The 20,982-nt window shown below is 35.4% G+C and overlaps 1 protein-coding gene across 1 annotated transcript in view; it reads right to left on the bottom strand.

Moving 5' to 3' along the window:
- LOC131151799 (uncharacterized) overlaps positions 1-10,554 on the bottom strand; it is a 31,860-nt gene extending 21,306 nt beyond the window's left edge. The window contains exons 1-3 of the mRNA XM_058103215.1: positions 10,186-10,554; positions 4,599-4,669; positions 3,831-3,966 (exon numbers count right to left, since the gene is read on the bottom strand). Coding sequence (XP_057959198.1) covers positions 3,831-3,966; positions 4,599-4,669; positions 10,186-10,339 — 361 coding nt within the window. The 5' untranslated portion in view covers positions 10,340-10,554. The remainder of the gene's footprint in view (positions 1-3,830; positions 3,967-4,598; positions 4,670-10,185) is intronic.
- Between the last annotated feature and the right edge of the window lie 10,428 nt (positions 10,555-20,982).

Genomic DNA, 20,982 nt, shown 5'->3' with positions numbered 1-20,982 from the left:
TTCCTTACTAGTTGTAACGATCCAACTACATTTCAAGAGGCAGTGCACAGTCAGGAGAAAGATAAATGGATGGGCGCAATGATTGAGGATATGGAATCACTACATAAGAATCAAACTTGAAATTTGGTGGAGCTTCCAGATAGGAAGGGACCAATAGGTTGCAAATGGGTGTATAGGAAGAAGGAGGCAATTTTAGAAAAGGAATGAGAGAAATTTAAGGCAATATTGGTGGCAAAAGAATACTCACAGAAGAAAGGGATAGATTATGATGAGATCTTTTCTCCAGTGGTCCGACATACTTCTATCAGAATTGTGTTGGGATTGGTAGCCCATTATGATCTTCATTTAGAACAAATAGATGTGAAGACGACATTCCTTCACGGTGACTTGGAGGAACAAATCTACATGGTACAGCCAGAATGATTCATTGAACCGGGAAAAGAAAATTTTGTTTGCAAGTTGAAGAAATCTCTTTATGGGCTGAAACAATCTCCAAGACAATGGTATAAACGGTTTGATTCGTACATGATCAAGATTGCCTACAAAAGGTGTGAGTATGACTACTACGTATATGTGAACAAGCTTGAGGATGGCTTTCTTATTTTCTTGTTAATGTACGTCGATGACATGTTGATAGCTGCAAAAGATTTAACTAAGGTGAATCAGTTAAAGGACCTATTGTATAAAGAATTTGACATGAAGGATCATGGCTCGGCCAAAAAAATACATGGGAAGCAGATTCGCCGGGACAGAATTGCAGGGAGGTTATGGCTATCTCAGGATGGTTATATACAAAAGGTGTTGGAGAGGTTTAGCATGACTGATGCAAGACCGGTGTGTACACCTCTAGCGAATCATTTCAAGTTGTTTACTGCAAATTGCCCAAGTACGGATGAGGAAATCCATGACATGTCAAAGGTCCCCTATGCTAGTGTTGTGGGGAGTTTAATGTATGTCATGGTGTGTACGAGGCCAGATTTGGCTCATGTGGTGAGCGTGGTTAGTATGTTTCTCTAATCCACGAAGGCAATATTGAGAAGCCATCAATGGATACTCAGATACTTACGAGGTACATCGGGATATGACATCATATTCGGCAAGCAACAGGGTTGTTCTTCAGTTATGGGGTTTGTTGATGCTAATTATGTTGGAGATATGGACAACAAAAGGTCTACTACGGAATATGTATTTACCCTTGTAGGAGGACCGGTATATTGGAGATCCATGGTACAGTCTCTGGTAGCATTATCCACGCCTGAGGCAGAATATATGGCAGTTGCCGAAACTACAAAGGAAGCCTTATGGCTTACTAGTTTAGTCAGAGAGTTGGGGTTATAGCAAGATGGAGTGGTGATGCATTGTGATAGTCAAAGTGTCATTTACTTGGCAAAGAATCAAATATACCATGCTAGAACCAAACACATTGATGTGAGGTTCCATAGGGTTCGGGAATTGATTGCTTTAGGTGAACTTGTGTTGGAGAAAGTTCACACGTCTAAAAATGCAGCGGATATTCTGACGAAATCAGTTACTTATGAGAAGTTCAAGCATTGCTTGGACTTACTCCATGTCTCCAATTGATAGAAGGGAGACAAACCCAACCGAGCGTTTCAAGTTCAAGGTGGAGTAGTCAGATGTTTTTTGGGATTCTCCTAAAAGGTGTATAATTGCCAAGATGAAGATTGTTGTTTATGGGGTGTGGCTCTTATACTTTGATTTGCATAAACAAAGAAGGAAGAAAAACATAAAGGAGGGCAGCACAGCAAGAACTCGTCGACGAGTGCCCTGTGCTCGTCGACAAGTAGATCCCAAGAGCAGAAAAATTTCAGAGATCTTGAGATACCGAGAGCAGAAAATGGGCTCATCGACGAATGCCCTGTTCTCGTCGACGAGTGGCTTTCTATGGATCGTTGACGAATCCCCTGTACTCGTGGACGAATGCACCTGGGCTGTAAGCAGTTTTTTGAATTTTGAATTTGAACATTGGGGTGGTTGGGTAATCGGAGGGAAACATCCGAAGGACTGTTATATATGTCATTTTAGGCATGTATTAACAGATAGAGTGATCATTTGAGAAGTGTATTGTGTACTTTGTGATTTCCTTAGTGAAATTCTTGTACCATTGCTTCCGTGGATGTATGTTTTGCCGAACCACGTAAGTCTTGTTGTTGTTCTTATTGTTTATCACTTTCTGGTTGTGTTTCATTTACTTGTTGTATTTATTCCGCTGTGCATCTTAATTATTCGATCCATATCACAACAAGGAATATGCTGGCTTGATTTTTTTTTTTTTTTTGCTTTTAATTTTTTCTTCTGGTTTGTTCTAGAATTTTCTCAGGAGACATCTTATTCTTGTAAATTCCTTTCCTATTAAATCTTCTTTTTCTATAAAAAATTTTAAAAAAAAATCTTTATCTATTGTGGTCTGACATGGCCGCTAGCTATAAGTATCACCTAATTATTTCATCATCATGGTGCCATTAATCAAGGAGGCGTTACTCATCCTGTTCATGCTAAGGTGCATCCTAGATCTTCCTTGAACTTATTTCAGAACAGATTGTTATGCATGGGCTAGAATTTTGTACCACAAGACAAAGTAAATGGAAGCAACTTGGCAGTCTGCAGTGTGATTTTAGGAACACATTGCACTTTGCAACATGGTGTGAGCTACCATTCTAACCTACACTCTATGTTGGTTCTGCATAAGTATGAAAATCTTAACCATGCTGCATCGAGTTCCATCTTGTTAGATGGCCTCCCAAGTCAAATTTGGGAGTGAAATTTCCAAGCAAGGGAGATAGATGTGCAACTAAAGGTTATACAGTACACCTGCTACCACAGTGATTATGTTCCTCTGGCAAGAAGCATTTAATGTTTCAATTTTTATTTTTATTTTCAGCACTCTTATTATATTTAAATTTTAGGAAATTAGTTTCTTGGTTCAATTAGGAAATCTTAATCTAGTTTGCTTGGTCTTCAAGGAAGGTAATCAATTGATCATCTTGTAATGGATTTCAGGCTATTTTTGGGAAATTAGATTTGGACTTGCTTTGCTTGGCCTTTGTGCCCTGCATTGCAAAATCCTAGAGACTTCTGTGCTTAATGCCTGGTTAGGAGAGGATGAATGGTGGAACTATCTCCTTTCAAGCTCTACAGCAGGTTATGCTTAGAAGTATCAACAATAAAATTCAAGTTATCAGAATAATGAAACACCTGTATAAAGAGGTACTGCTGGATTACTAAAAGTGAGGATGCATTTGATATAAAGAAGGTTTACAGAGATTTAACATTGTTACAAACACAAAAACTCATATCATGGAACAGAAATTTCCAAATCTTCCATATTTAACACACAATGAAGTAAAGAATGACATGCTGCTCTGACAATAAATGAAATAAGGTGCGGACATGCTGTAACATGTAGTGCCACATCCAAGGGCACTAGCAATAATTACAAACATATCAATAAAAAATTTTCTACATTATAAATGTCCCCACATAAAAGATTAGCAGTGCCAATCACTATGAGAATATTTTAAATTTGGAAGTCAAACATGATGTGAGAGGATGAACATATTGAAGAAAGCTGTAAGCTTACTACTGGAAAAGTTGTACGAAGTAACCAAAAACAGGCAGAAAACAGTGGCATAAAGTAACATTCCCTTTGCATAAAGATAACCCATTGCAGCAAGCTTATTAGCATGGTGCCTATTTCACAACCAGAAGATAAACATGCATACTCTGAGAGCTGTAAGCGGTTATTTTCGTGCCATTAATCATGCTAGGCAAGTGAATTTTTTTAGAGGCTGTTAAAATGGAAAGAGAAAGACCTTTCATGCTTGTAGCATCATTAATGGAATGAAAGTCCTTCAACCTTTTAGAAAGACCAACCGCAGCATTTTGCTTTGGATCTTTCTGTTGGACTGTCTGTGGTTCCACGTATGCTTCTTGTTCAATTTCCCTCACCTGCATACAGGAAAGGTTGCAAACTCAACGCAAAATGTATCAAGACATGAACTTTAATTTCATTTGTTCACCACTTCACGTTTTTTTTTTTTTTTATACAGATAAAAGGGAAATGCATCAAGAAAGAAGGAAAGATACAAGAGATCGAAGCAGGATGTCCTCAAATAGCTAAAAAGAAAATAACAATTACAAAAGGGCTGCCCCCGACTCCCCTACACTTGTGATTAACATGAAAACAATAATGCACAAAAAATCCTCCACCCCGCCCCCCAGAATGAAAATTTTATCCCACTTCACGTTTTTTTTTTTTTTTAACAGATAAAAGGGGAATGCATCAAGAAAGAAGGAAAGATACAAGAGCTAGAAGCAGGATGTCCTCAAATGCTAAAGAGAAAATAACAATTACAAAAGGGCTGCCCTCGATTCCCCTACATTTGTGATTAGCATGAAAACAATAATGCACAAAAAAATCCTCCCCACCCCCCCCCCCCCAACCCCCCAGAATGAAAATTTTATCCCAAGTCAAGACCCATAACCTATTTTACATGCGGCAATAATTTATTCGTGTTTGATTAGAAGCACAATACAACCAAATGCATAAGACATTGATCGATTGCCCCTCTCATACTTACTCTTTTTATCAGTTCCAATGGTTCCATAGCACGACGCATCTCTTCAGATTCCTGAATATACCTAAGTTGAACTGCATTTCAAAATATATGTACTAGTTGATTAGCATGTTCAATGTTCATTAAATAATTTATACATTTTTTTATTGAAATAAACATTATCAGTAAAGATTAGAAATCCACCCAAGTTGAACAGTAGTTAAAATTATATGTTCTAGTTGATTAGCATGTCCAATGTTCATAAAGAAATTTGTGCCCATCATTACATAATTTACATTACTATGGAAGTGTCTCACCTAACAATAACACCTGTTTGAAGCCCTGACATGCATGGAATATGTTAAATGCAAATAGCACAATTCTTTTGCATTTATCTAAGAACAATAACTGCATTTCTATGTTGTTAATTTATTTTTTAAAGTTGTTTTAATTCCATCAGATTACAGGCACCTAATCAATAATTAAATGATGTCAACCCATGATTAATAACAACCAGGAGTCACACATCATAATCAAACCAAGTTGCAGCCATATGCTTGGAGTTGTCCACATATATTGCAGATAAAAGATTCATGTGAACTATTTATGATATTCTCCATGCATATTACTTCTAAATTCTAATTTAGAACTAAAGCTAATCCTGACCTCACCTAATTCATTCTATATTTTATTTTGAATCCCATGATGATGCGTGTATATATTGAACTATTTCAACAGAAAATACATGTCAAGTGAACACAAGTCACTGTTCACAACTTCTGCTCACTTTCATATGAAAATTTTTAGAATACTCTCCAACTGCTGCAAATACCAGCTACTTAACATTGCTTTAGAATTTGGTAGCTCAAAAATAACTTAATCTACTGAAGCTTGTAAAAATAAATAAAAACAAGTGATTAACAGCTTGAAATTCGTAATGTTAATTGAATGGGACACTTATATAGGTGCAGAAAAAACAAACTTTCCAAATGTAGAGGTAAAATTGTGTACATCATGCCCTCCACAACCACCCCAATATGGCATGGGACACTTGTGCACTGAGTGCTGCCCTTACTTAAAAAAAATAACAAAAAAAAAAGGGGGAGGCTATTTCACAAAGGAGTTCCCACCAGCAATAAGACAGCATATTCTACTTTATTCCACTCTAAGGAGGGCTTACATTATTTTAACCATAATTCGAGGATTTTGGAGGCAAATCAACAGCCACAATGAAAAACTTTTAGAAATTCTGAACTTTCCACCATGCAAGGCATGCATGAAACTGTCTACTTTGGGCTAGGTAGGGACCCCATCAACAGAGAAAGTCACTAGGTGAGAAGATCACTTTTGGGGATTATGAGAAGGTAAAACAGAGAAAATCTGTATAATTTTTGCACTATTACTGAAAGGAAAAGAATAAGAACAAATAAAATCTATGATGAATGAGCACAACAGTTAATATTCATATTTTTTAGAAAAACATACAACCATATTATGTTTCTATAATCTTATCTATGAAGCCCATACCTACATACATGATCCTTCTCTCCTTTCTAGCAGGTGAAAGGCAATGATATCTTTTATAGAAAAACTTCTACATCTCTAGGAGACTGACGAAATGGAATAAGGAAGTAAACGTTAAGTACTTACATGAAATATTTGAGATTTAGCTCTTGTTATGTCATGTGAAAATGATTAATATGAATAGATATTTGCTTAATGAGAGTTCCCTTGGAAATAGAATATGGTAAAAATAAAATGTTGAAATTTCACAAGCTTAGTCAATAGCTCAAAACAGTCTTGCCATTGTAGAAAAAATGTACTTCCATCTCAACAGCAAATAGTTCCAAGTAAACATATATACCACATGGGGAGCCCACCATGGAAAGCCAACACCTAAGATTGGCAAAAAATGCCATCCTGAAATCTCCCTAGGCCACCAAAATATCATCCTTGTTGAATAATGTGCTCCAAAAACTGCGCCAAGGAAAAGCATCACACCATTGCTAGTCAATACTAATATGAATACATTGAATATTGTCACAATCCAACCTTTTTCAAGGCTTTATGCTTACCTATGCCACTTGTCTTGTCCATGTTGGGAGGGTAACCATCATGTAAATACTAGTGTAGTTGTGTAGGTTTTACTCATTAGGCAGAGTAATGTCTTAGTGAAAAGGGGAAGTATTACTCCTCAGTCTTTTAGGGAAGTATTACTCCCAGTTAGGTGGCTAACGTGTTTAGCTACTTGCTACACTTGGTGAACACACGTTGCCTACAGAGGTGCAGTAAGATGAATTGGGTGTTACTTTACAATTTATATCTTGACTTGTGTTTACTTATGTTTACTTATTGCTTCCAACAATACCACGCACTCTTTATTCAGTTCTTTTAAACTCGTTCATGTGATGAATCCGCACTACTAGTTAAACTTGTATGCTACAACTAGTGTCACGCAGCCCTTCACACAGTGTGAAGTGTTCGACCCATGATAGTTGATATAGAGCATTGGATTACTGATTCATGAATTGGTTGCCTTCAGATTATGATTTTATGAGAAGCATGGTATTAGAACCATGCTACAAAGACTCAATGCCTTAAAGAGACAAGTCAAGGCCCTCAACAATGTGGACATAGAAGTGGCCCAACTTAAGGACCATGTTGATGTATTGGAGGGATCTCAAAAATAGCAACAAAGCTCCAATGATGAATTATTGAAAGATTTTCATGGTATGATGGATGCTCTACAATATCAAATGGGTAAGCTAATCAAAAACTTGTGGTACATGCCATCAGGAACATCAATTGGGTAAAGAGCAGGGTACTTGAACAAGAGCATTCGATAGTGTCCATGATGCTAAGGAGTTGGAGAACTTATTTGACATGGGACAATAGTTTCATGTAGTTTGGGCCAACTTGGAGGAGGTGAAAGTGTCCATGGGTATTATGTACTTGAGTAAGAAGCTAAGCTATAGTGGCAAGTACAATGAGATTCAAAATGGTCTATGTACAATTGAAACTTGGAAAGACTTGAACAGAAATCTAAAAGCCCAATTGTTTCTAAAGAATGTAAAATATAATGCTCAGTGCCCAATGCAAAAGATCTTAAGCACACTGGGACAACAATATGATACGTTAAACAATTTTTTGCTTTGATGTTGAATATTCAAGGCATGAGAAGTTGTTCTACATCCTCAAAGGTCTAAAAGGTTGAACTTCATCAACAAAGGGTTCAAGACTTGTGGAATACTTGACTAACTACATTGAGAAAATCATCCCCCTCCCCACCGAAGGAGAGTGACTTTTCAGGAAAAAACAATAGTAACTATTCTAAGAAGAATAAACCCAAAAGTAAGGGAGCCAACACCAAGGCATCATCTTCAAAGAACTCATTCAATCATTCTTGTCTCAAGCTTCCAAGTTCCAACGCATCTCATGTTAAGGGCAAGATTGCATGCTTCTTATGTCAAAGCCCTCATCAAGTTGTTGATTGCCATCATAAGTCATCACTTAATGCGTTGCAACCTGCAAGCGTCCATTGCACAAGGGTTGCAAGGATAAGATGAGGGTGAGGAGGAAACCCAAAGGATGGGTGCAATGCAGTTACTCAATGCATTGGAGGGGTTTCAAGAAGTTGTTCTTGTCTCAAGCCTCCAACACATTTCGTGTTAAGGGCAAGATTCTGGGCTTCTTAGGTTAAGGCCATGATTGAGTTGTTGATTGTCATCACAAGTCAACAATCAATGCCTTGCAAGCTTCCTTTGCAAAGGAGTCACAAGGATAAGATGAGGGTGAGGAGGAAACCCAAGGATGGGTGCAATGTAGTCACTTAACGCTTTGGAGAGTTAGGCGAAAGAACCAAGCTGGCCTGAGCTGAAGGATTGATGTTGATGGATTTACAGATTAATGGGGAGAGCACCCATGCTATGACACATATACGGGCTACTAACAACTTTGCCTCTAAAGGTGGAGTGAAGAGGCTCAACTTAAATCTGGACAAAGAATTAGGAAGCATAAGCAATGCAGCCTACACCGGATGAATGTGAAGCTTGAGGAGGGACATCCGAATTTCACTATTGTTTGAATGACCAAAAGAGTTCTCTCGAGTTTGTTACAAGACAGCAAGTAGTATTATCTCATAATGAATGAGCTATACAGATGAAAGAAGCTAAGGGCATTTGCCCAAACCTACGTGGAGAAAGATTCCAAGTTAATGAAGTAGGCAAATCAAGGGTGAAGATCATTGCACTTCAATGCGGGAGACATGCTTGTTAAGCTCCACCTAGAAGCAAAGGAGTTACTACAGGGTCGAGAGAGGAGACTATTTCACAAATATAAAAGATCAATCCCCATCTTAGCCAAAATTGAGAAGCCCTCTTACAAGTTGATCCTCAAGGTGCATCTTATGTTTCAAGTAAGCCTCAAGCCATTCAATGCCAACACTAAAAGATCAGTCAACCCGAGCACCACTTTAAACTTTGCAACACAAGTTGAAGAGATCAGAGATCCTTGCAGACATAGAATTCATGTCTTCAAGACGATAACAGCACGAGTTTTTAGTGAAGCAAAAGGGTCTCAAAAATCAAGAAAACAATTGGATGTTCAGAAGACATACATTTGTTTGTAGGTAAAATTGAGGAGTACTCAACATTAGAGACTACAAGAATATCAAACCGCATAAATGGGGAGAATGTCATGAGACAAGCTTGTTCAGGGCCTTATACATGCCTTTGACTGCATGTATTGTGTACACTGCATGAGTAGCCATTATCTAAATACTAGTGTAGGTTTTATTTTTCAAGTAGAGTAATACCTTAGCAAATAGCAGTCTAAATCTTTGGTCAGATATTTCCTTGTGCTAGAGTAGGAATTGCATAGAAAGCTCAAGAGAGGGAGAATGTTTATCAATGGTTCTAAATAACTCACTAGATTTTATAAACATGTTTGGCGGCTTTAGCTTACTTGCTTCCCTCGTTAAACACAGTTGCCTACCAAGCAGTAATAAAATTAATTGTGTTGCTTGACTCGTGTTTTATTGTATATGTGCTTACTGCTTGCTGCACACTTTGCATTTGATTCCTGTGAACTTGTTCTTGCGGTGAATCTGAGATTTATGTTCAGCTTACTAGTTAAGCCTGCAACTAGTGCTGCACAGCCCTTCACCTGATGTGAAGTGCTCAATCCGTAACGACTATGTAATCGAATATACAAAATGATCGATCCATAATCTTCATTTTCGTCATGATCTGCAACCTTAAAAGCTTCAACAATTAGCTAATCCAATACATATTAAATAAAAAACCTCCAAAATCCCAACCTTAAAGGAATAGATCACACATCTCATCGACAAGATTGGCGCCCTGACCATTAAATCTGTTTATGTCAACAAAAAAGCAAACAAAATCCAAAACTATTCCTCAACCTAGTCATCCGAAAATAAAAAACATAATTCTGGAAAGAATTATCTTTATCACCTAAAAGAAATTTCTAAAAAAGTGGGACAAGCATGATCACTAGCATGATTACCCACAACTATTGGATATCCAAGTATCATTTGCAATGTGAGAGAGAGAGAGAGAGAGAGAGAGAGAGAGAGAGAGAGAGAGAGAACCTGCATTCGGTTGACTGGAAGCGAATTTGCGATTGGAAGAAGCAGACAGAAAGCCTTGAAGCAAAAGAATAACGGCGACAAGATTGAAGAAACAGACTATGATGGTAGCGTTCCTGAATGAGAATCTCAATCTCCACGACTGCTGAATTTCCATGTCTCTTTCTTCAATATTTTTCCAGACCCAAAGCAGGTTGAAGCACAAAGACTCCCCACCTCCGCCCCACCATAAGCGGAGGACTGCAATGAAATGGTGCCGAGCTTGAAGAGAGTCAAGTCAACCCGAGAAAGAAATTATGATCTGCAGACATCTAACCCCACCCAGCCCAAGGTTCTGAATAATCTCACCCTCAAATTCAAAGTTTGCAACAGTTAACTCCTTATTCTTAATTAATTATTAATAAAATAAATATTTTACGTAATTGATAATTCTATCTTGATATATAATTATTTATTAACTCAAAACCTTAAAATTTAATATTTTGGAAATTTTTCAAATTTTTTTTTAAAAAATTTTGCCCAAATATTATTAATAAATAAAATATTTTATGCAAATCTTTAAATTGATAATTTTATCTTGATACACAATTATTTATTAACCTAAAACCTTAGAATATCACATTCGAGTTGATATTATTATTTTAAATTATCATTTTAAACTTTTCTATTCCTTTCAAAACTATTTGCTCATAAGATAAAGGAAAATTATTCTATTGTTGTTTTAAAAGTTTTTAATTTTTTGAAAGTGATTTTTTTAACCCTAAATCATGAAGATATGTTCTATAAGAGTAAACTTATAAGTTAAACAGTTTAATTTTTAAAAAGAAAAAATCTAAAGATGCTCTCTAACTTTTTTAAATATGATGATGCACTTCTTAAAGTGTGACAAGTAGCAACTTCTAAAGAAGTCTCAAGCCTTGACGCAAGCAATCGTAACCTTACGATGGTCTAAAGTTGACCAATATTAAAAAATAATGTGCATGATTGACATTTTATTTTTTCAATATAACATGTATAATTTGTTAAGCGAAGACTATCCTGAAATTCACAATTGATTAAAGAAATAACCAAATAAAATAAAATAAAAATAATAGCAAACTTAAAGTCTGTTTGGTATCATTGATGTTTTCCGTTTCTCCATAGTAAAACAAAAAACAAAAAAAAAATAAAAAATAAAACAAATTATAAAAACATATTTGTTTCTATTATCAGTTTTCTGTTTCTATTATCGATTTTCAACTATTCGCCAAAAAACTAGAAATCAAATTTTATGATATTCAGTTGTTTTGACAACCTGTTGCACGAAATTTTAATATCTATAAATAGTTTTTTTATTAAATTATTCATTGTATACACTTTAAATTAAAATCAAAATTAAATGATCATATGAATTTAAATATAATTAAAATAAAAATATACATAAATATTTTTTAAAAAAAAATAATAAAGCCAATTACAAAATGCTTTTTCCATTTTTCAATTGTCATGTTCAATAAAATTTTATTGTAAAGTAAAATTTGAAAGCAGAACAATAAGTAAAATAATTATAATAAATTTTATTTTTATTATAATAATTTTTCAAAATTGTTTGTAAGTTATTATTTTAATCATATTTTTTATTTAAAGATGAAAATGAGAAATTTTTTAATTAGGTTTTTAATTTGTATTAGTTTTATAAATATTAACCAAACAGGTTGTTATTTCTATTAGTTTCTATTTCTCGTTTTTGGTTTTTGTTTCTAATTTTCGCTTCTCTAATTTTTTTATTGAGATACCAAAAAAACCCCTAAGTCTTTCAGTCTCACTAGGTGAGGTTGGGTATATGAATTCTTTTGCCATCAACTTACGTAGTCATGAGCAATTTTCTCCAATAAGTTCAAGACTATTAAATTATTATTATCTCATTTCAGGTAATTTTAGATCTACCCTTAACCTTTTTACTGCATGCCATAAAAGCTAGCTCACTCTAAGTTACCCCTTTTTTATATTCTACAAGAGTTACACCTAATCCAATAACAACAACAAACAACAAAATCAAGCCTTAAGTCCTATTCAGTGAGGTCAATTACATGAATTCTTTTCTTCCAATTCACCTGATTCAAAGCATTTCCCACTATTCGATTAAGGTCTATTAAATCCTAACTCACTACCTCATTCTAAGTAATTTTAGACCTACCCTTACCCTTTTTCATGTCAGAAACCATAAATAACTCACTCCTCCTCATATGTGCTCTACTAGGCTTGCATTTTAAATATTTAAACCATCTAAGTCCCGCTCCCTTATCTTGTTTTCAATCGGTGTTATGCCTAAATTTTTTTTGTATATATTCATTAATTACTTTATCTTTTAATGTTAAACCACTCATCCACCTTAGCATATGCATCTCAACAACTTTCATTCTTTGTATATGTTGTTTATTAGTTGTCTAGTGTTAGCCTTAGTGGCTACATAATCATATTTAATGTGTTTTGATGATATTAATTTATTTGTAGTTCCAAGTGTATCCTATATTTGCAGATCATGTTAAGTACAGGTTCGAGTGACAAGAACATGAAAGTACTGGATCAAAGGCAAAGATAGGATTGAGTAAACGTTCGAGTAGAAAGATCAAAATGGACACTCACTCGGAAGAACTCAAGCATATCCAAGAAAGTTAATGTAGAATCATATGTAATGGGGAGTGTTTGAGGTAGTAACTATTGTTCGTGCATATTTATTTAGCAAGAGTTGAGCAAATTGCATATTCATATTAGTTCATACGAATATATAGAATGTTGACTCTATGAGTCATATCTCGTTTTGATAATGACAAATCACTTTGTATCTTACCTGTGCTCTAAGCTTTTGAACAAAATTATTCGTTGCACACACGGATGGTAAGGATACAGTGGATGTCATAAGGAACTAAATGTTCACATCACAGGATGGCACTTGAAGAGCAAAAGGAATGAAGACCAAGTTTCTCATTTTTAATTGCAATTAAATTTTTGGGTCTATAATATTAAATGGTTTGTAATAATGCACTGCATGTGTGGTAGGGCTTTATGCTCAAAGGTCATAGACTGACCATAGTGCTAGCTTTGGTATAATCCCAAGAGGGGAGTGAATTGGGTATTTAAAAAATTATTGTTAAGGTCAATTGGTTTAACAACAGTATTACACAACCTAGGGTCATTCTATGCAATCAATAAATAAACATACACGTGTAGTAAAGTAAAGTGCGGAAAAAGTAAACGATACACGTGATATGTTATTGAGGTTTGGCCAAAGTGCCTACGTCCCCACCTTGGCTACACTAGTACAAGGATTCCACTACGGCTCACTTAAATGGGTGGAGCGGCACCAATTACAACCAGGTCAATTCAAGAGGCTGACCTCAACCAACACTCCTTACCAGGATGGCACACCTAGCTTTCCTAACTGGGTTTAAGTTAGTCCAGAACTATTCCACAGAGCTAGTCTCCCTTTTTAGGCCCACGCATGTAATACAACAAATGATATGAAATTTTTTGTACATGAAAATACGCTTCTTCATAAGTAGTTATGTACTACAATTTGCATAGTATAATCAACACACTACCAAAAGATAGGATTTGATAAGCTTAGTGTAGTCTAAGTGTCTACTCTCAAATATTTATGCAAATATTGCAATCAGTGTGTGAGAGTGTAAATGATATGATCTTTGTGTCAAATAATGATTTCAATCACAATACACAAACAAAGATCACAAGCACATTTCAAATATCTCAACAAATATTTTTTCTCAATATAAACCACAAGAGATATTCAAGAATGGTTTGCAAAAATTTATTTGATCTTTGTATCAAAATGATAATATCAATCAAAAGATATAACAACAAAGATCTTCAGGACACTAACAAATATCTCAAAATATTTTTCTCAAAATAAATCACAAGAGATATTTGAAATCGGCTTGTAAAATAGTATTTATCTTCAAGCTCACTTCAAATACCTTCAACAAATATTTTCTCAAAATAAATCACAAAAGATATTTGAAATCGATTTGTAAAATATTATTTCACAACCAAAATACAATATGAACTCTTGAGTATTGCAATGAAAATGCAAAACTCAGAAACTTTAAGAAGTTTTTTTCTACAGAAGGCTTATTTACGAAGCCTCCTAGAAAAACTAGAAGCTTACTCTCTATGAAAAATAAATCTCAATCAGAACAAGCAAGACAGAGTTTAAGCTTGATGAGATAAAACACAAGAATACTCTTACAAAGAAGTATTTGCAATATGAAAAGAGTACGAGGAGTAGTATATGACTTGAATATGAGATTTTGGCTTTTTGAAAATCAGATGATATTTTCTAATTATTATTACTAATCTCATGCTGTTTAAAAATTTAACCGCGGTAAAAAATAATGTCCAACCCGAGAGCACCGGTCGCCCGAACGTGAGGTTTGGTTGACTAAGTGACCAAGTTCGGTTGACTGGGAGAAATTTGAACTGAGAGTTCGGTCGACCGGATTTAGTGTCTCAAGGGTGATTTTCCATTTTAGCGCAGTTTGGTTGATCGGGACACTTTGAACTAAGAAGTTCGGTCGACTAGGGCGTTGGAGCTTCTCCCAAGGATGTTTGGTCAACTAGAGCGTTGAAACTCATTTTGGGTCGGTCGACCAAAGGGTCAAAGTGTTGACCTCAGGGTAGTTTGGTCGACCAGCATAATTGAAGTGATCTTGTTTGATCGACCGAGCCATGGTCAAACTATTGACCTAGGCCGGTTCGGTCGACCGTGAGAAATTATGCTTTTAAGTTCGGTCGACCGAACATGAATTTTTCATACATTTCGGTTCTAAGTCCCTTATACCTTAACCCTATTCATATGAGCATATATATTTAAGCTTGCATGGGGGTCCTAAGGTCATTCTAGGTCCTTTTGAGGACACCAAAAAAATTCGGCGTCGGTCGACCTTATCCCTAAGGTCTAACTATGGTCATTTGAGCTTATCTACCCTATCATGCAAGTAAGATATTAATTATTACAGACCATTTTCCTATGTTCCTATTACAGGCTCAAATATAGGATTGAATTACAATACAACATGAAATAGTTTTCAGGATCTTCAGGTCTTCACTTCATGTGTCATGTGCGTGCACCATATGATACTTCCGATTGGTCCTGCACACAAACTCATCAACCATTAAATACCAAAGTATTTGTCATAATCAAAATTGGATATGACCTATAAGGTCAACACATAGGAACCAATACCCTAAAACTAAAAGTTAGAAGCTTATTCACATAGGGTTGAAAAAAGTTCAAGGGCAATGCAAAACAAAAATCTTTATTTTTAAAGTGCCCCAATCGACCGACATTGCAAGTTCAAAATGCCTCCACTGACCGAGCTCAATATTTAATTGTTTTCAAAATTGCTCGACTGACCATCCTTTTTCCTTTTACGAACCTTGGTCGCCCGAACTCATAATTGGCATGTTTTCTAAAGCTTTAGCATATCAACCTTCATGTTTTAAATTTGGCCAGTCGACCGAACTTGGTGTCTTGGCAAATCGGCAATTACTCATGGTCGACCGAACCTATAAAGTGTAGTAACTCAATTAAAAAAATATGTATAATAAATAAATAAATAAGGAGATATTTTGGAGAAGATATTTTGAAGGGAGATATTTTGAAATATTTATATATAAATGTAACGACCCAAAAAATAATGATATTTAAATATTAAAGAGAGAGGGAAATGGAAACAGAAACGGAAGGAGGCAGCAGGCTTCATCAACGAACGCTTCGCGTTCGTCGACGACATTGCATTTTGGATGGAATAATCCAAAAATTTTACATAGGATCTCATCGATGAAGCCACGCCTCGTCGACAAGAAAATACCAAGAAGAGTTTTGGGACAGTCTGAAATTCGTCAACGAGGGAGGAAGTTCATCGACGAAATTATTAAAAGACTCATCGACGAGGTGACATGTCTTGTTGACGAGGTGACATGTCTCGTTAACGAATCTGGCTCTATAAATAGTGAAAACCCAGATTTTAGACGAAATTCAGCGCAAGAAATCCTCTTCTCTCTCTCTCTCTACGTCCCTCTCTCCTTCTCTCTTCGATTTCGAGCCTTTTTCTCGTCAGATCGAAGATCTGAAGCCACCATGACGCTTCTGGCGAAGTTTTCTACAAGTTTGCTGGAGCTAATCATTTGGTGGAGTTAGTTTGGATTTCATCTCAATCTCAGGGTAAGACATTTTATTCAGTATTTGTCTTTCCCTCCGTTATAAGAAATACAATACATGAAGAAATACTGATGTTTTCTGGGGGAATTGATTTTCAGGGTGTTGAGTGGAGAGCTCTACGTGTAACGTCCCTCAATTTCTTAACATAAAATATCACATAATAAATAAAATGGTCAACCCGAACCCGTGGGTAGCGGGGACACCTGTCAAACACAGCGGAAAACCTAGCAGCAGTAAACATAAAATCTCAAACATCCAATCATAAAACATAATACCAGAGCATTCTATACATCCTCACATACATCCAAATATCTCTAGGGTCAAACACAAAATAACTCTGACGCTATTACAAAATCTTACCCTTCTCACAGGGTAATCTCACTAGCTCAACGGCGGCCCTGACCCGCCAGTCTCTCAGGAGCTCCTGAAAAATTAATTAAGTTTGGGGGTAAGACACTTCTCAGTAAGGAAAAATAAACTAAATACAGCTGTGTGGCAACATGAATATTTAATGCATTTGTACGTATACAGTACATTTCATAATTCTATAAACATAATCATATTGTACTGGGTAAACATATATTTTCACATCTGTTAATAAATCATATCATACATAAAATCATCTGTTATAATTGTAGTACTGAAAACAAACCCAGGATGACTAGCTAGTTGGTGTCATGTATTACCCCTCATGACGGGTTGTGCAGCCCAAAGGCGGGACCCAACAATGGCTGGCCGACCACTGCCAAATCAAATATGTCTATAAGTACGATGAGCCCGCCACACCCTGGTCCGGATTGTCAGGTGGACGTCCACACTCTACTGAAAATCACATCGACTATCCATCTCCCATCCCCTCGTGGGATGGTAGCACTAATAAGGCCTCGTGCCAAAATGAACCCATAGCTACGGTACCGAGCTCCTGGTCTGAACTAAACTAACATCCTGGTTGTGAAAACATATAATACATGATCATACGTAACATCATTACGGCCTCGTGCCGAAAACATAGTAAGTATGGCCTCGCGCCAATAATATAAATACGGCCTCGTGCCGATAACATAAATATATGGCCTCGCTCCAAAATTGTTTCAGGTATATATATACTGAAAATACATCATTTATCACATAATCGTCAAAACCATCACAACATAACTCATATTTTCATAATACCTGAATTCATGCTTGGTTCGTAAAATCTTTCACATCATAATACATTTCACATAAAATAATATTCATGCCACACATATGCTGTTAAAAGTCATACTTCATGTTCTAAAATCGTGAATTATTTACATCTCATACATACATATACATTTTAATCATCATAGTAGTATTTTCCTAATCGTACATTTCATGCGTAATACACAATATAACATATGCTTTTCTGAAAATAAATTTACTCATAATTAATAATAATTTGTATGAAAAATTACTGCTTTAGTTTATTCCCTTACCTGCCTACTGAGAAATTCCTTAGGACCCAAAATTTCACGCCCTTGGCGCCCAAAATTTAATTCCTGCAATTTACATTTTTTCCTAAATTAATTAATCTATTTCTTCAAAATAATACTCATCTAGCCTTCCTTAGGCTTCATATACCTCAAATTAACATTTAAACTATTATTTAACATCCCCACTTAATTTTTCAAGTTTTGCCTGCGGGTCCCAAAATTACACCCGCGGCACTTACCCGGGGCCTAAATTCCAGAAATCCTACTTCAGTTCCAAGTGCTTAATATTTTAGCATTTCTAAATTAATGCTAATTAATTAAAAATAAGCCCCTTAATAATCGCCGCACCCCAAATTTGGGATTTTGGCCCGATACCCCCACGAGAATTCTGTCCCACTAGACTTGTAGAGAATCATCCCTAAATTCTCGTGGTGGTGTCCTTTTGTCAATTGGGCTTATATTTTGCAAGAAATTAAAGAAAAAGGAAAAAATGGCTTACCCCAGGGAATACGCTTACGCCGCTCCTACCACCAATCCGCTCCGGTAGAAATGACGGCAACGGCGAATGGAGTCCAGTGGTATCTTCGAATTTTCGATCGGGCGAAAATCATTCACGAAATCAAGGAGAGAGGGAGAGAGAACGTGAGGAGAGAGAGAGAGAGAGTTCAGAGAGTTACAGAGAAAGAAAAGAAAAGAAAAGAAAAGAAGAAGAAGAAGAAGATAATCTGGGAGGGGGGCCTTTCAATTTAAAACATCCTTCCTGAAGGATTCAGATCCTTCAGGAAGGTATATAATAATAATAATAATAATAATAATAATAATAATAATAATAAATATATTTAATTAATATTAATAATAATAATATATTTTATTAAAAAAAATAAAAATTAATTTTAATTAATTTTTTTTCTTTTTCTTTTTCTTTTAAATTCGATTAATTAATTAATTATTTTTTTTATTTTTTATTTAAATTCGTTTAATTAATTAATTAATTAATTATTATTATTTTTTTTAATTATTTATTTTTATTTTTATTTTTATTTTTATTTTTATTTTTATTTTTATTTTTTTGAAATCAATCCACTAATATTTTATATCTCTTTTTGGGGTTTTTACACTACGGGTATTGGACCAGAATTTAGTAAGGGCTTTTCAGAGTTAAGGTAAGGGAAATATGCTATGCTACTGTTTTAAGAATATTAACAGAGTTTTCATAGATACATATATACCAGTTATTATACAATTTCTACAGAACGAATGTTTTAATGTTGTGTGGCCTAAGTAAATATTAACTTGATGTAAAATTTATACAGTATTTCAGCATATCATGTTATATAGCATGTATATACAGTTATTAACAGATGATTAATAGACAGATTTATATAGATTTTATTCAGTTCAGTATATCATAGTTTTTATAGAATGTTATGTTTTCCTGAATACCATAACACACAGTTTATAAAGACAGATTATACAGTTATAACATCGAGATGCTACAGTTACTCGGACTTTACAGTACAAAATTATAGTGTTATGGTTATTTTGGAAACATAATGAAAATAGCAAAGGTATATATATATATATATATATATATATATATATATATATATATATATATATATAGATGTACTTATATAGTATCAGATCCCTGTGGAGTTATTACAGACAGATACAGTTTACAGAGCACGGTACCGTTGCTAGATATAGATAGAGTGCAATCACATATCTCGAATAGTGCGTGGGTACCGTCAGCCGTGCTCGGAGAGTATGCAGCTCCCCAGTTCGTTGGGTTGAGGGGGGTCGGTTTGACGAGATAGTAGCCAGTCCCACACCTAGGATGTAGTTTGGCCGGGCTGAGGTAGTGTAGAGTATGATGACTTACCTGGAGGGCCGACCAGGTTAAGTCCCCCCTACGGGCCGCACAACCATGTTATGAGGGGTCAAATCATGACATACAGAGTCCTAGGGAAAGAATACAGTTATATATATGTATACAATTTTATAGTTTGTATTGTATGTAGTATGTTAGAGTAGTATGAATGATAGAAAGCTCAGATGATACAAATGTTTTAATTTTTTATATATGTGTTTTATAGATTTGCCAGATCATGCAGTTGTAAATACTATTATTATAATTTTATGACTCGGTCGCCACACACTAGTAATAGTATATTTCCATTTATCGAGCGTCGACTCATCCCATTACTTTAACATTTTTCAGGTGAACCAGTTAGGCGAGCAGATCAGGCTCACGGATAGAGATCACTTGGTCACCCTAATTATAGGGTAAGTTTTGTGTACGGTTTTGTATTTTTGGGTAGTTAACACTAAAGGGAGAGATGTATTATGTAACTATGGTTGAAAATACTAAATTCTGGTATTGTATATACATGTATATGTGGTTATGTGATTTTTGTTTTTCCGCTACATAGGGGTGCCCATTACATGCAGGCATTGGAGTAATTTATTATTATAAAAAAAATGGTGAAAATTTTGAGGATGTTACAATAAATATCTTGGAGGAGATATTTATTTTGATTACTTAAAGGTTAAGTTAAGTTTTTCTTTATAAACTATCATTATCTCTTTCTTTCTTTCTTTCTCACTCACACACACACACACACACACACACACTCTCTCTCTCTCTCTCTCTCTCTCTCTCTCTCTCTCTCTCTCTCTCTAGACACAAACTTCTTTCTCTCTCTAAGATTTTTGGGTCGTGTATTGCCGGAATCGATGATCTGACGTCACTACGTGATCAGGGAAGAAATCTCTATAGGTTCTACAGATCAGAATTTCATTTCAGAGATTTTCGAGTTTTTCCCAAAAATTGAGATAAGGGTTGGTTTTTGCCTTTGGTCCAGTAGATTTATAGTATACGAGATTATACTGAAGTGTTGTTCTTTGAGCATTAGGTTTTTGGGTTTTCGTGTCGTCGTTTTGAACCGTTTAGGTTTGAGGTTCAGAAAGCTAGGGCTGGAGTTCTTGGTCGTTTCAGACTCCGATTCACACGCAAGTAAGGGGTTATGTTAATACAGTGATTTATACAATATGAATCGATTGAAATGTTGAGATAACTTTTACATATTGAGTTACGACGATTTTAGGGTTTTCGAGCCTCACTTT

This window comes from Malania oleifera, chromosome 3 (genome assembly GCF_029873635.1).
Source record: "Malania oleifera isolate guangnan ecotype guangnan chromosome 3, ASM2987363v1, whole genome shotgun sequence".
NCBI classification, from domain to species: domain Eukaryota; kingdom Viridiplantae; phylum Streptophyta; class Magnoliopsida; order Santalales; family Ximeniaceae; genus Malania; species Malania oleifera.
The sequence above is the reverse complement of the archived record's forward strand: the minus strand, read 5'-3'. Positions and strand labels throughout refer to the sequence as shown.